Genomic DNA, 16,500 nt, shown 5'->3' with positions numbered 1-16,500 from the left:
CGGACTTCTGTCTCGCCGAATCTTTAATCCCATTATGGAAAAATGAGAGATTTCACACTTCAATTGAGTTGTCCATATTTGTCCATATTAGGCTACGAGTATGACGAGATGCTTCGATATCACTTGGCAATTTATGATAACTTAAAGTTAAAATAAAGTAACATTGATTGGCAAACAATTTTTTAGGGAGTCGAATGTTGAAACATCTGTGGAAATGTTTCACAAAATTCGGGCATCGGGCGACCCAATAACTTTTGACAATAAAGTCAGATTGACTAATGACAAAATTGTTAATAAGCAAAATGGTGGGTATTATGCCACTGAAAACCCTCAATTAACAGAGGAACAGCCTCTAAACGACCAAAAAGTTACAGTTTGGTGTGGTGTTTATGCGGATATGATGATTGATTCCCATTTTTTCCATGACGATGATGGACGCCACGAAAACTGTTAATGGCGATCGTTATCGAGCCATGACAAATCATTTCATGATTCCCATTGTTCGCGAAAATGGTTTGAATTGTTACTGATTTCAACAGGACGGTAAAACATGCCATACAGCTCGACTAACGATCGATTGGTTACGAACATTGTTTCCCGGACGAGTCAAATCGTAAAACGGTGATTTTCACTGGCCCCCGAGATCACCCGATTCGACGCCACCAGAATTTTTTGTGAGGACATTTGAAATCCAAGGTATTCAACTGTTAAATCAAGAGCCATAACTCAACTCAAAGACAACATACGACGTGAAATCGCCGCCATATCGACCGATACATTGGCCCACCCTGTATTAATGATCATGTACCACTTAAGAGAATCAAACGACGACATAAATCTAAATATCCAATTTGGTGTAACAGTAACATTAAAAATTTTGTAATTGTAATTGTTTACAATGTAGAGAAATATCGAGCCGCTCTCAGTCAAATTATCGGCAATCACCAACACTGGCAACAGCTTAGTAAATTACTTACAAACTTATGATCAATTAAATTGGCTATTGAAATTACAACTCAAAAACGGAAAACTGTTCAAACTATAGGAAATAGGTACTGATCCTGAACTACTCAAATGGATTGAGTCGTATCGGAAAGGCTGTCAGCAAATGGTTAGATTTGAAGGGAGGGCATCCTACCATTTTCTAGTCACCTTATGAGTAGGGGAAGATGGGGTAAAAGCACCCCCGAGGCATAATGCACCTTTTGCTTTTCTCAAAAGTTATCAATTTTTTTCACTGAAATTTTAATGAAACTGAAAGTCCGCCGTAACAACAGATTACTATACAATTTTGGTATCAATTTATTGAATAATAGTGAATAATCTTCCACCTGGCAAATATTTCTTCCACGAAAAGTCTAAAGCGTTCTTTAAATAAGAAGAAGAAGCTTTATGAGGGTGCATATTGCCCAGTGGTTGTCATGAGCCTTGTTGTTTACCCGTTGTTTAAGATCATCCTGCCTCTATGTTCAGATAATCGTCACTTCGCGTAATTTAAAATGTATATTTTTCATGTTTTCCACGATCGGGCATCATGCCCCGCATATATTTCAATAGACAATTTTTAAGGGTCTTAGAAAATAAGATATTTCATGTATTTTTCAATGTATTCAGCGAATATTTGTACGTAATTTAGAGAAATAATGATTACGGAAGATAGTCATGCATGAAACTCTTCCGTGTTATTCTCTATAGTTAAGATATAGCAACATTTCCTTAGGGGGTAAATTTTACCCCATCTACCCCTATATCTTATTTCGAAACACATAAAAGTTTTGATAGATGCTGATGACATGAAGCTGTTTCTAGAAATAAAAACTGAAGTAGATCAGAAGTTATTTCAAGGTGAAGTGCAAGTTTTCCATATCTGGTGTAATAAAATCATTTTGAAAGTAAACGTTAATAAATGTACAGTAATCACTTTCAGTAGGAAACGAACCACACCAGATATCACAATGAAACTAAGTAAATAAATAACTGAAAATAATATAAATAAGCAAATAAAATTGCATTTGTCAGAACATCAAAAAATACATCAAAATAAATAAGTCAGATGTAAGATTATTATTATTTCGCACAATTTTTTCTAAGTGTGTACCCGTGGTTTGTGAACTATGTAAGTGTCAAACTAATCAAAAATTGTAAACATATGATCGTTTATAACGACATAAATTATCGCCTATAACGGCGAGTCGATGTATGCTCTATAGAACATTTGTCTGAGTATTTTGAACAGCTGGACCCGCAGAATCCTGTTTCAACTTCCGAAGCAAACCTGTTCCGAACGTTCCTCTTTAAGATTATCGGACCTGAATGGAGATCCTTTCCCAAGGCACAAACTCTCTCGTACACACATTCTTAAGAATACTTTTAAAAATCATCCTCGGTGAGGAAATAATCAAAAATCACCCCCTAAAGCAGTATTCGATTTCTAGCGGACAGCAAGTCCTTCTAGGTGGCCACAAAAAACACGTTTTTTGTCAACCCATCCGACTAACCTCGAACCCTCGAGAAGTCCATTCGATGTGCGGTACTTCTATTAAATTCGAATCTGCCATCCTATGCAAACACACGCACAGCCGAAATTAAGAGAATTCTTCCTCCTTGTGGACGAAAGAAAAGCGAACTCATTCTAGGAAGTGCGTCCTGCTGTCCAGTATGCGAAAGACGTACACGAAGCACGGTAACCCTCCGTAGAGCCGAGTGCCAACCGAGTGCGCCCGGATGCCGAAGCCAGAGCAGAATAATAGAATAAAATATTCAATAACAGATATTATCTCCCCAGGTGTGCCGGATCATTTGACCATCAGGCATGTCTTAATGGGAAGGGGAAAACCAGCGCCAAGAGAGAGAGAGAGAGGGTCAATGTGATTGTCCTTCGATTTTATCACGGAACTATCCAAACAGCCGACTGGTTGCAATGGGCAATGGGAATGGGAACCCGGGGCGGCAGACAGGACGGGCGATAGAAGAATGTGTCTTGAAAGGGTCGACAGTCGGTGAGCGGATGCGGATGCGAATATTTCGATAGTCCATTCTGCAGAAGTGTTCCAACCGAGGGATTAGATCCAGCAGTTGTATGGGCCTGTGTCGTTTAAAGACTCATACGTCTGTGTGCGTGTTGAGGTGTGTGTGTGTGTTTGTGGGTATTTCCCTACGCAGTTAAGAAAATGCGAGCATATCTACCGAAGGCAAATGATTTTGTTGGGATGTAATGAGCCTGAAGTTAAATAAATTCGAATTATTTTCACTGAATTAGATTAAATTGCTTTTAGTGTTAATAGGCTTACGGATCGAGATTGAGGCTGGGTTTTGTAGATTTAATCTTGTAAGCACAAAAGTGAAAGCCTGCACGTACGCTACTAAATGGATTGAGATTAGACAAGTACTTTGAGATATTGTATTTATTTAGTTGCTAAATTCAGTAATTAACTAGACGATGGAATTGTTGCCACATTTGCAGAATAATAAGTAATCAAAATTTCTAGTTGCACATTTCTTCAAAATTCACCCAGTTCTACTGCCAAGACAAGTTTCACATCACTATAAAACTAAAACTTTATTTAATTGTGACATGATAAAATTGAGTTAGTATAGCAATTATAGTATCACCTTACACCCATAGAAATATTAGTTCATTGTGCTTGAAACATGCCATAACTTCAATTGGCAGTAAAGAAATCGCAAAAACTTCGGCGAGTTTTTAAATATCTCATTCTATTTGAACAAACTTACTAAACAAAGACTATTGAACTTCGTCTTGTGTATAATTTCAATATGAAGAGGTTTTCCTAACTTGTACTAAAATTCGCTCGGTTTTGACATTATTTAAAGATAATATAAATTGATTCAATGGTTTCCTGGAACTTTAGCAGAATAGAAAAATCTTCCGTTAGAAAGGCCATTTCGCCAAATAACAGCGACCAGAGCTTAGAATTGTCACGCATTCTCAACGAAAGAATCCAATCTAACAGCCTCATATTCTTTTTTTTACTGTCTCATTTGTGAATGATTGCATCCAAAACAAACGAAGAGAGACGAACCTTTCTATTCTCTCATTGCCAAAAAGAGAGAATCAATGTCAACGCCACTCGTTCGCCTACGACGAAACGAAACCAAAACAACTTCTGCAGGGAGAATCAGTCGAATTTCAATTCTCATTCTTTCATCGATATATTGAAAATCTGTGACGTTAGGAACCCCAGAACCTCTTTAAAAACTAAAACTACTGTTGATACGAGCACCAATAGGTAAAAATCATTGTTGATCGTTTTTATCAATTTTCGAAGCATCGATTGTATATCGATTGAACATGCACAGTATATAATTCACATTGAAAATCAAAAATGACTGAAAGAGTAAATTAAAGAAAGAACTTTGAAACTACTGTTTCACTATTATCGTTGACTTGACATGGATCTCGTTCTCATAATTTGCAAGTTGAGCTGAGAGTGGCATTTATTTTTCGTCATTTTCATCAATTTCGAGTCAATAAAAATAACTTTTATTAGCTCTGATAGCGACACTATTTTGGAGTGTTCTCGGGATGTATGTCAACATTAAAAATATTTTTTTCCTGGATCATACTGCCGATAACGCTGCTTGACATAGAATATAGATTTTTAAAAAATTCTCTTCATGTTTTGTGAAAACAAAAAGTCAACGTGGACTTTTAGTGGAGGGGAACATTTGTAAATGTCGACGAAAAGGTACGAGGGGATTGAAAAGTATCAGAATTTTGGTCTACGTCGAAATTAATAGCGCACGCCTTCAAAAGTGTATGTATACAACATTATAAGTTTTGTTCAGCTAAATCAAATTCACTGCACAAATGTTTCCAGTTCTTATATACGGAGATCAAAATTTATGCTGCTTGAAGTCAGCAGCGATTTTATTATTCTTTGTTTCTGTCATTTTGGCCAAAAGCGATTTAATTAAACCTGCTTTCGGTATGCAGAAGAACGTTTAACCAGAAAAACGACTTATGAAATAAATTGGGGTAAAACGGGTGAAACGGGCTAGTACTGTCATTCCCATTGTGTTTGATTGGATTACAGATGTTTTGCACGTAATATGAACCAATATTGGTAGGTCATATTGGATCTGCTTCGGGATTGTAAATCTGAATTCAACATAAAGTTATATTTGTGGGAAAATTGGGCTATGTAGCACGAACCATGCGATCATGAAAACTATCTGTAAATTATTATTTGAGGTTATATGCGAAACATAGAACTGTCTTGTTTAACCAAAATTGGTCCAAACACCGATCAGTAGAACTGTAAATTCATGGAAGAAGATTACTGGGGATAAAACAGAATGCAGTTGTTTACGGTCAATCTTATTAAAAACAATCCATTTATCTAACTTAAGAGCATGTCAGGAATACCTTCCGATTGGTCGAATTGATTTTTTTCCTGAGTTTCACAGTTAGTCTTCGAAGTAAAGTCAGAAAAAAGAGGAATTGATGCAAAACGGGCATGATAGTGAATTTTACGGATCTTCTAACTGTCATAAATCGATACTACGGAAAAATTTGCATGAGAAATATTAACTTTGAAAATATTTGCTTAGGTTTTTATAAAATTATTGAGTCGCGTATTTGATTGTTTTTTTCCCACTGTGCATTGTGACACATTCGGAATAGTCTAAAATTTCACGTCAATTCATCTGTCGACTTTGCGAACAGATGAAAGAAAAGTTAGATAACACCAATGGTGAAACGTGAGATTGTTGGACAGTCAACTGGCATTTATTCATACAATTTTAGGTAAAACGACATTCACTCAATTTTAGCTTTATGAACAAAGCTTTCGTTGTTGAGTGGTTCTGTGCGTTAACTAAATAAAATGTTGTCAATTGATAAGTACTTTTTTGGTTCTGCGTAGGATGCACTGCAGTTTACAGGCCCACTTTTGTAATTTTAGACTGGAATTACCAATATGTTGTGCAATAATACTAGTAACAATTCTTAGACCAAAATGAAGTTTTTCTTACTTTGTTGACAAATTTTAAATTAATATCATAATTAGAAATAATTTCATTTTTTTTTCAAATAGTTCGCAGGCTGGGTTGGATTATAAGTTAGTTTAACAATTTTTTTCCCTGCGAGCGATGTTTATTGTTGTCATGAGCAGAGATGCCAGGATCACAGATTCTTAATACGCAGCTCTGATTTGAAAATTGACCGAGATTTCCGAAAGGAATCACAGTCTGGCAATAAACCTCTAGAAGTCTTCAATTTTCTAGGGAAAACATAATGAGAATATATTTCTGACAGGGTACTTGAAAGTTTTTTGCTTACGAAAATGAACCCGATTTGCTGTGCTTTTATGGGAAGCGGACACAGATTTTGCACAGACTGGATTTTTGGATCAAACACAGATTTTTGAAAAAATGACTTAGCATCCTTGGTCATGAGCGATTGGTTTATTCCGAGCAGCTTGGAGAAAAATTGCAAATTGGAAAAAGTTTTTTTTAAATAGTGGTGCATAAACTTCAATCGGAACGTTATTGTAGGTTTAAAATGCAAATTATAACACAAAATTTTTCATTTTTTGTGAATATAGCATTGGTTTGATTGGTCAAATTCGCGAAATTTGATAAAGTTCTCCAGAAAATATGTACATGTAACGTGTCCACCCGACAATTTGGGTCAAAAAAAAATTATTCCTCCTACAAAGACTCGAGATTTACGGAAAAAATATTGTACGCATCACCGCGTACTGTTACCTTACCCTTGCGCACTATTAGGAACAAAACATGACCATTTCATTACTTTTATGCTCGTAACCAAAATAATAATTGTAATCTTTCATTTGAGGTTATTGTAAAGTAAGGTTTGAAGTTTTCGTAGACGTGTTTATTTCGCATGTCTTAGTGCCAATTTGTTCTGATTTCTGATAGTTTTAGGATAAAATACACTGAAAAACATAATAAAATTTACACATGTAAATCAATAGTACTATGAAATAAGCATCAGAAATCGAAAATTTGATTCAAAATCCTGACCGATGTAAAATTTAATTAAAATGCGTTGATTTTTCAATTAACAAGATTGAATATTTCATAAAACGCTTAGTTTGGCATTCAAAGCATATTGAAAAATGAAGAACTGTAAAGACACTTTCCATATAATTGCATGAACGTTGATATAAGTTCACAAAATGTTTGTATCTGTGTAGTTAAAATTTACGCAAAATCGCTTCGTTCAATTCTAATGTTTAAAACTCAAGTACGAATGCCGTCCACCAGCTGTTATCATCCGCAGAGCCTGAAATAGAATTCTGATTATTTTTTTTTTGTTTATTTTTTGTTTATTTTTTGGGAGCAGGGAAAAGCCCGATGGAGATGAAATTTGGCAATCTCTCTCTCCAGCAGGCATAAAACCTCCTCATCTTTCGTATCAACAGATTACAATGATCCAACAGATACAATAAGGCTTAACACTAACAATAAAAACTAATAATTAAAACTAAACCTATAATCCTATATCTAGTTGATGACACCAAGCACTACAGGGCAGCAATAGTGTTCTTGCTTCAACTGGCGGAGAAAAAGAGATAGGTAAATGGATGATGAAGGTAGGTGGAGGGGGTGGAAAGTAAGCGTGGTCGAACAACGGGGTTAGAATCGGCATATAGATCTAAATAGTGATCGAAAAGATGGTGGAAGACGAAGAAAAAGACGGGGTTAGAATCGGCAAGTAGATCTAATTAGTAATCGAAAAGATGGTGGAAGACGAAGAGAAAGACGGGGTTAGAATCGGCAAGTAGATCTAATTAGTGATCGAAAAGATGGTGGAAGACGGAGGAAAGAAGGAAGTGCGAGCGAGTTAGTATTTGCAAGCGAATTTGATTAGTTTCCAATAGAAATAAAGAAGACGAAGAAAATGAGAAGGGAAGCGAAAGGGTTAGTATCATCGAGCGAATCTGATTAGTTTCCAACGGTGATGGGAGAAATTTTTGTATTTTTGTTCAACCATCACTAGGTTGAACAAAAAATACAAACGGTTACAGACAAATCCTGATCCAAAGTTAATCTGACAAGTGGCAATGAAACAATCGTTTGATCATATTTCGGGATAGATGAAAGTCGAAAACAATGGAGCAGCTATTGAATGTCTTGCACATACTGGAAAATGGTTCATTGTAACCATAATTTGTTCGTGCAATGGGTAAACTCAAGAAACGATGAGAGCGTAGATTACGTCGATGAATGTCCAGATTAATCAATTGCAGAAGTTCGGGACAATCGATACGTGATTGTAATAAATCAGCAACAAAAACAGCTTTGGAGACATTCCTACGAACAGATAGCAGATCCACGCCAATAAGCTTACAACGATCTTTGCAGCTAGGAAGATTAGTGGGATCCCTCCAAGGTAAATTGCGCAGAGCGAATCTAACAAATTTACGCTGGATAGTTTCGATGCGTGCAATGTCGATTTGATAGTGAGGTGCCCAGACAACAGCTGCATATTCTAGCGTCGAACGGATAAGAGCACAATATAATGCCTTAAGGCAGTATACATTAGAAAAGCTCTTGGTAACACGAAAGACGAAACCCAAGAGCTTGGAGGCCTTCGAAATCACATAATCGATGTGACTTTTGAAGTCCAGCTTGGAATCAAGAATGATACCCAAATCTTTCACGGAAGATTCACGTTTCAGTATATTGTGCGAGATGCTATAGTCGTAGGTAATCAGTGAGCGTTTACGAGTAAACGACAAAACGGAACACTTCGAGGCATTCAAAACCATTCTATTATCCTGACACCAGTTTGTGAATAAGTCTAACTGTGACTGCAAATATATAGTGTCTTCTTGACATTTAACTAAATAAAATAGCTTGAAGTCGTCTGCGAAGGATAGTTTGTGGCATTTCAATATGAAGTTGAGATCATTGAGGTAGATTAAAAATAAGAATGGACCTAAGTGACTGCCCTGTGGGACTCCAGAGTTGACAGCGAAAGGCATTGTAATAAAGTCTGCGATCTTCACAGACATTTCGCGACTAATTAGATACGATTCGAGCCAATTTAGTAACGATCCACTGAAACCAAGTCTATTGAGTTTTGCTACTGCTATTTGGTGGTTTATTTTGTCAAAGGCTGCAGAGAAATCAGTGTAGATTGCATCAACCTGTAGGCGTGCTTGTAGAGATCGAACTATAAAAGAAGTGTAGCAGAGTAAGTTTGTTGCAGTTGATCGTTTCGGCATGAATCCGTGCTGAGTTTCTGAAATGTAGTTGTTGCTGTTGTGTTTCAAGAAATCCAGAACTATAGTTTCAAATAATTTAGATACGGCACATAGTGCAGCTATACCACGATAATTGGATACATCGGCTTTGTTTCCCTTCTTGAAAACTGGGAAAATAAATGATTTTTTCCAAATATTTGGAAATGTTCCTGATCTAAGAGAAATATTGAACAACATCGACAGTGGAATAAGAAGACTCTTTGAGCACTTTTTTTAATACTAATGAAGGAATACCATCCGGTCCAGCTTTGGAAGATGATTTCATCTTAATACACGCTTTTTCAATCATAGCAGTTGTTATGAAAGGGTGAGAACTAGTTGGAGAGCGGCTAGGAACATTGATGATAGCTTTGGAGATCTGATCATTCGAAAGAATTTCATTGGATTCAGGCACTGAAGAGATCAACAATTGGCAGTTTGGAAAATGAAGGATATGATTCATAAATGGGTATTAATCTCTCCGTACTGCATCTCATACTGATAATCAAACACCGGAGTAACCAAAATCCGAAGCTAAAATTTTCCATTACTCTTGTAAGTCTTAACAGACACTGATAGAATCCGTTCTAACCAACTTATTTGAGTACTTGTAGCGGATACTCCAATAGTGTGTACTATTTTCTAACTAAAAAAAAAAACACTACTGAAATGAATTCGAATGAATGAAAAGTGAAATATGCAAAAACAAGACACGTTCACATACTTGTGTGGATTTAATTTAACGGTACAAATAGAAGCATGCAAAGAACAGACTCTAGTCACCTGCTTATTAAAAAAGTTCTATCTATATTTCCACTCAACTCACAACATAAATGATTTAAAAAGTTATTCTGTTGTTGATTCTAATAGTGTTTGTTTCAATAGATTAAATACCATAGCTGTCATTGTGTGACAATTAAATTCAAATTGCCAATAACGATCATTGGGTCATTGAAGTCCGTACTATCCGCTCTGGGAAACATCTCAGCATATATCATGCTAACCCATGATGTCCCGCATAGCTCTACGTACCGAAGAATCTATTTGCCGTTAGCCAACGACCACAGGAATAAATTTGCTTAAAATTCAAACACCAAATTGTTATTCAGAGAAAACAGCTTTACCAGTCTCAGTAGTCCGGACCAGATCACGGTTATCGAGAATAACCCCTCAACAACCACCAGCTTTGATAAGGAACCAAACTGGGATGCACAGAGGCAGTTCGGAAACGATTAATTCGAATGCAATACCACCGAACCGCACTCCGACATTTGTATATGCATGTTCCCCAGTGGTGGTGGTGTTGGTGGAGGGTCCATTTGCATTTTACGTACTAGAGTATGATGATCCTTTGCTTGCTCCCAGATTCTGCAGTTGAATACCTAAACGAACAAAGCCTGTGGTCGAGTTTTGAAAACTTTTCCATTCCCGTATGAACGGAGGTCATAAACCGACCATACCTCATATCTCCAAACCATTTAACATAGAGTTTGGATGATAAACCGAATATTTTATTGGGTAGCTCTTATAGTATTTGATTGTCATCTAGTACGGCACCTCTCGGCGTAATGTGTTACAGAACCGCCGTCATCAAAATGGTACCCATGCTATTTTCAACTTATTATTTGTACAATGCCTGTTTTTAACTCACACAACACAGACGTAGTTCATGTTTCCCTCTGTGGTAGGTACACTAATCTGTGCAGAGAGACGAGGTAGAATTGCTACACTCTCGGTATGGATACATGCTACACATGTTTCTGTGCTGCTATCAAAGCAGGCTGCTGATTTTGCTACTCGTATGAACTGACCATATTGAAAATGTTCTACATTTATTGATGTCCTGCTGTTGCAACACTGCGCTACTTCCCTTTGTCGGAATGACGATGACGGCAACACGGTTGGTGCTGGTGGTCAATTTGCATTGCTTTGCGGTGAGGATGGTATGTGTGTTAGTGTGTATGTATGGGTTTGTGCTTGGTATGTTTCCACCGCAGAATATTTCTTTTTAATAGAAAACAAAAATACTATCCCGTTTCATTGTCTTGACAGGACAACAAAAAGAGACAGAAATCGATTTCCAACGGAACGACGGAATAGTTTTCTGGCCGAGCGAAGAATAACAATTGAGTTGGGAATCACGAGAAACCATCGAATGAATAAATTTGTATTATTGAACAGTGCCGATCGCAATCTGCTCGGAATGCCATCCATCGATCCATCATCGATGATGACCACTGCGACGTTGGCATCCATGCATTATTCCGGCTTAATGATGCACATCTTGAACAAAATCCAGCCGGTAATCTCCCAATTATTCTCAAGTAATCCTCCCCGAAACCAAAGAACAAAGTGCCGTCTCTCATCCAAAGTAATGAATTCCTAATTTGTTGACGACGGTCCCTTGCACGTGACAAATCCCGGCAAAATAGTGCGCTTATAAGTAGCGGTAAGTGGCATCCGAGCGAAAAATTGACATGTAAATCTTCGCTCTTTAACCTCACATCCGGTACCGAAACGATGCGGAACGAGCGAACAGCAAAATCACCAGTAATCCGCCCTCAAGACGTCTCTCAGTAATAAGTTGCAAGCTTTAAGTCCTCGTAGAAAGCGAGCGCTCCGTCATCTCTTCTCCGTTCCGTTCCGTTCCGGAGCCAAGACGGAGCAGAAAAACAGGATTCAATATAAATCAAACGAGCAGAAGCACCATATTAGAATATTAATCAGCCGGCGAGATTCTTCACACCCGAGATGAGAAGACAAAAAAAAAGCCCGAAGGAAAGCGAGGATGCGTTCCACGATGGAAAGCCCCGGGAGAGCAGCAGAAAAAAAATATAGGTCCAAGACGAACTGATCCCGGTTCGCAGCTTCTTATCCACCCGCCGTTAGTGTTATAGAAAGACGGAAATTATTTGCCGTACTCAGGCAGCCACACTGTATTATTTATGTTCCAGTTGAGAGGAGTCATGGAAAGCCGGATCTTCTTCACGAAACCGGAATAGTTTTCTTTGCCCTGTGCTCCGGCAAGATACGCTCTCGGTAGGTAGTTTGGTGTCAGACTGTGGGTGATAAAAAACGGTAGAACAGAGACCTTGCGATAATGTAATATGAAAATAGTCTCACATAAATTCATCTGCACCGGGTTGACAGTTCCGAAGCATGGAATTTCTGGTGGCAGCACGGTACGGACGGGTTCAGCAGCTAGTGCAGCAGGCTGAATGAGGCGCATACCAAACAGCCCGTCTGAGATTCGCCACGAATGCGACTGTCGGTGGATATATTGGACCGATTTTCACGGATCTCCGGAATGCCAGCCGAACGAGTATTGTGGTGTCAGAGGACGTGTTTTTCGCATTTTCGCACTCGCCGGTTCTATCTTTCTTTGTCTCTCTCTCTCTTTGTTTGCATACGATCGAAAGACGCCGTGAATAAAAAATGTCGGAGATAAGTTATTTTCTCAAATGCAAGATTGGTGCCGTTCTGACTGAGGTCCACTGTTCCGATTTGCACAGTTTTGGGCAAGGATGGCTTTTATCGTATCAAATAACGCTCGCTAGCAACTCTTCACACGATTCAATCAGTACCATCGCAGAGATACGCATATCATCGCAACAACAAAAACCCGGCATGGCTAGAATAACATAGAATAGACACCAGTGCGAGAGCGAATTTCTCTCGATGACATTTCTGAGAATCAAAGGTTAACACGCTGCTGTGGGGATCCTCTCTGAAGCAACAAACGGCCGCTTATTCTCGTTTCGCGATCCGTTTCTATACAGGCAGTTGATAATTGTGATAGAATCATTTTACTATTGCCGCTTATTCTAACTATGTGCATATAACCTTGGTATAAGTTGTGTCTATGAAAATGTCTGCGAATGCTCCACACAAGGGTTTTGAAATATTGCAACCTAGTATGAGAATAATCAAGTTGAATCATCGATTCGATTTTCTGCGATAATTGTCAACTTGCGATTCTCTCTTGGAAAATTCCACACAGCAACGATCATTATTAGACTGTAATTTTTTTTTTAGGGCAGTGAAATACTCAGAGTATGAAGTGGAGCGAAGAAATGTAGAAAAATTTTCTCACGGTTCATGCATTGAGAGACACGATTTCTTGTAGCATCTTCTACCGGATTGAAAATGTTGTATACAATATAGATAGCAATATAGCCGCTTCTGTCAAATTTTCGGCAATCACCAACAATGGTTTTGGGAGAAATAGTAAAATTTCTAATCAAAACAGCACCATGGTGGTCGATCTTAAATAACTATTTTGAAATTATTTATAGCAGCTCTAATTTGTGATGCGTTGGGCATTTGAATTTATAAATTTTACAGGTGACATAATTCTACAAACGATACCATGCATAACTGCTTTATTTATCAAATGACGGAGTATCTGAGTATAATTTGCACTCGGCTACCAAGTGCCGCTGTATGGATTTATATTTATCAATTATTTAACAAGTAGATATGTGCTTCTGTGGCTCACTCGAATAACTGGGGTGTTTTGTGATCTAATGTTTCTCGGTTCAAGTCACGCTGTTGCTATCGATCTTTTAATTTTTATTGCATTCGACTTCAAGCCATGTAATTTTTAAATCACACCATTTCACATGTTCTTGAATATAAATTTGTGTGAAATTTGACGCTCCTTTTTTATGTACCTTTTATAAGATGTAAAATCACAAGACATGGAAACATCAACAACTTTAAAAAAAAATAAGTTCAACCAAAAGCATCCAACTGACTGTTGAAGAACTATTCATCGAACAAGTAATGATTAAAGTAGAAAACATTCATTCCCACCCCTCTGCCATCCTGAACCGGTTCCGAGCTTTATTTCATCGGAAAGAAATAAAACACCAAGATCCACAAATAGAAAAGTAAAAAGATTTTGTTTACCCTCTTCTAGTTAGATCGGTTGTTTCCAGTGCAATAGAAGGTTTGCAAACTGAATCAACACATCCGCTCCCATTCCTGCAAGCATCTTTTGACGGCTATGTAGGAGAATATACATCCTGAAGAAACGGGCGCTGTCCCTCTTCCCGTCCAAGGTGACGACGGGTTTGTGTAACATCGCAAGAGGGAAAACTCTGAAGCTCCGGATCAGTTGCGTGCGAAATTTATGGTATAAATATGTGTCAGTGATATTTATGCTGGGGCTTCCGTCCTCTTTGCAATCATCAAACAACCTCGAGCCTTTTCGGGTTCTGCTTTCGAAAGAAAGCGAAAAACCGACTGCGGAAAGGATACAAGTTTGTCAGTACCATAGTAAACGAAGCGAAATGGAGCATTTCTCAGTGAAAGATCCGAAGCAATAAATCAGATTTTTGACTTAAATTCAACAAACGTAAAGCATCCAAACACCCGCTCGATTGAACCAGTCATGACCCAACGTTTCGGTTTCCCGCTACGAGCCGCTTTTTATTCCACTTGATTTGAACAATCAAACAAATTCTTCCAGTACATTTAATCGCTTATGGGAACTAATATTTCAATCTTCTTCTCTCTTTTTCTTGCAGGTAAATTGAGTCAATCGCCCTCGGTGTGGAACAGTGGGAAAAGGTAACCAGTCGAATTAAAAACGTGCTTCGACCATGATGGATTTTTGATATCAATAAACTTGTAAAAAATTGCTCTCAAATTATACTGTTTAGCGTGAGTCAGTCTGTAGAATTAAAACAAAAACGCAGAAGGAAAGTAGTATTGACGGAATTGACGGATTAAGATTAACATGGTGTTTTTCACATCTACAATAGCTCCGATTTACAAACAAAATACAAAATATTTGCTTGTAACACGCTAAAAATTTTAAAATGTTACAATTTCATCTTTTTGTTGACAGTTTTTTTTTAATTATGAGTCTAATTATGCCCAAAAACCATGGGAGGGAATTCCAATAAATATTACCCCTTTTCCGATATTCAAAATGTATTTGTCAATTGAATCAGATTCATTGAATATAATACCTTCAATCTTTGAGTAATGAAAACAATAGTAACAACAGGATCGTTTCCTACAAGTAAAAGTATGTCAACACCATTTGAAGTATTCAACCTTCTGCCAACTAGAATTTCCCAATAACTGCAATGAAATGAAACATAAATGCGCTAAATCCAAAATGTTCTACTTTTGAACCTTCCAATTCACGCCAACACATGGGTCGCTCTTCCAACGAGAATGGAACGGAAAATGTCTTCATCATTTTTAAGAAAACAAGCACATGTCAATTTGTTGGCTTGTTGATGCTTCGTCGGATCGTGAAACAACATTTGTTTTCTATAATTAACCGCGTGCAGGATAGTCATGAGTACCGTGAAACAACAACGCACATGGTCGTTGCAGTTGGCCAAAAGTTTGCTGGTGTTAAAACGTTTCCGTTTGACTCAATTACGCAGCGCTTCTCGATCTTCGTTCGACTCCCAAACATTCGGACACTTTTGCATTATGCGAGCCAGTTTGTAGGATCCGAAAGAAAGGGGATTCGAAGAAGGGCGAATCTGACATTGACAGCAAATGAAAAAAAGCATCGATGAATGTTTCGACTTTGACTTATCTTTGAAAGGCATGCAAATTTACCCACTTTTCTTCTATATCCATTGAATAAATCAACAGAAAAATCAACTTTTATGCTTCCTGTGTGAATTATGAAGTTACACCCTTACGCATTTTTCGTGAAATTGGTTTGCTTTCGCGACAAATTTGCGTGTAATTTTATCGTCTCATTTACTGTTTCCAGTAGTCAAAGGTTCGGAAACCATATAAAATAAAGAAAATGAATAGTTTCGCTCTTCCTTATTAGCAATTGAAGTATCGCCCTATTTGTTGGTATGGAATAAACACAGAGAGCGAAACTTACGTAAACAAATGGAATGACAGCTTCGCCCTTTATAGTTCTTTGTGTTACTGAGATTGAGATTTTTGTAGAATTCGAATTTTTAGGCAAAATTGTAGGGTTTTGAAGCATTTATTGGTAGGTGAGAGACACTCAATTTGATACTTCTGTAAGATTCGTCCTTCTTTGAAATACAGCTGATATGTGAGGTTAGGTCATTTGCAAAATTTCCCAATTCTGTCTGTACATGCTTTTATATATTCCTCAAATACGGATTTCTTACATGTGACTTTTTATGACACGGATCTTCCAAAAACATGAATAGTCACAAATATTTTATCAATATACATAATTGTTGATTCGTATCATAATAATCAAATAAATTTGAATTTTATCGATGTCCCTTGCAACAAACAC

At 37.5% G+C, this 16,500-nt stretch overlaps 1 protein-coding gene across 27 annotated transcripts in view; it reads left to right on the top strand.

The window, feature by feature from the left end:
- LOC131434615 (protein muscleblind) overlaps window positions 1-16,500 on the top strand; it is a 961,748-nt gene that overhangs the window by 645,732 nt on the left and 299,516 nt on the right. Inside the window, exon 3 of one of the 27 annotated variants that reach the window (XM_058601528.1) lies at window positions 14,771-14,958. The exons of the other annotated variants lie outside the window; for them this stretch is intronic. Coding sequence (XP_058457511.1) covers window positions 14,771-14,779 — 9 coding nt within the window. The 3' untranslated portion in view covers window positions 14,780-14,958. Of the gene's footprint in view, window positions 1-14,770; window positions 14,959-16,500 lie in introns of those variants that run through there. 27 annotated transcript variants of the gene reach the window in all.

This window comes from Malaya genurostris, chromosome 3, assembly GCF_030247185.1.
Source record: "Malaya genurostris strain Urasoe2022 chromosome 3, Malgen_1.1, whole genome shotgun sequence".
NCBI lineage: Eukaryota > Metazoa > Arthropoda > Insecta > Diptera > Culicidae > Malaya > Malaya genurostris.
The sequence above is the reverse complement of the archived record's forward strand: the minus strand, read 5'-3'. Positions and strand labels throughout refer to the sequence as shown.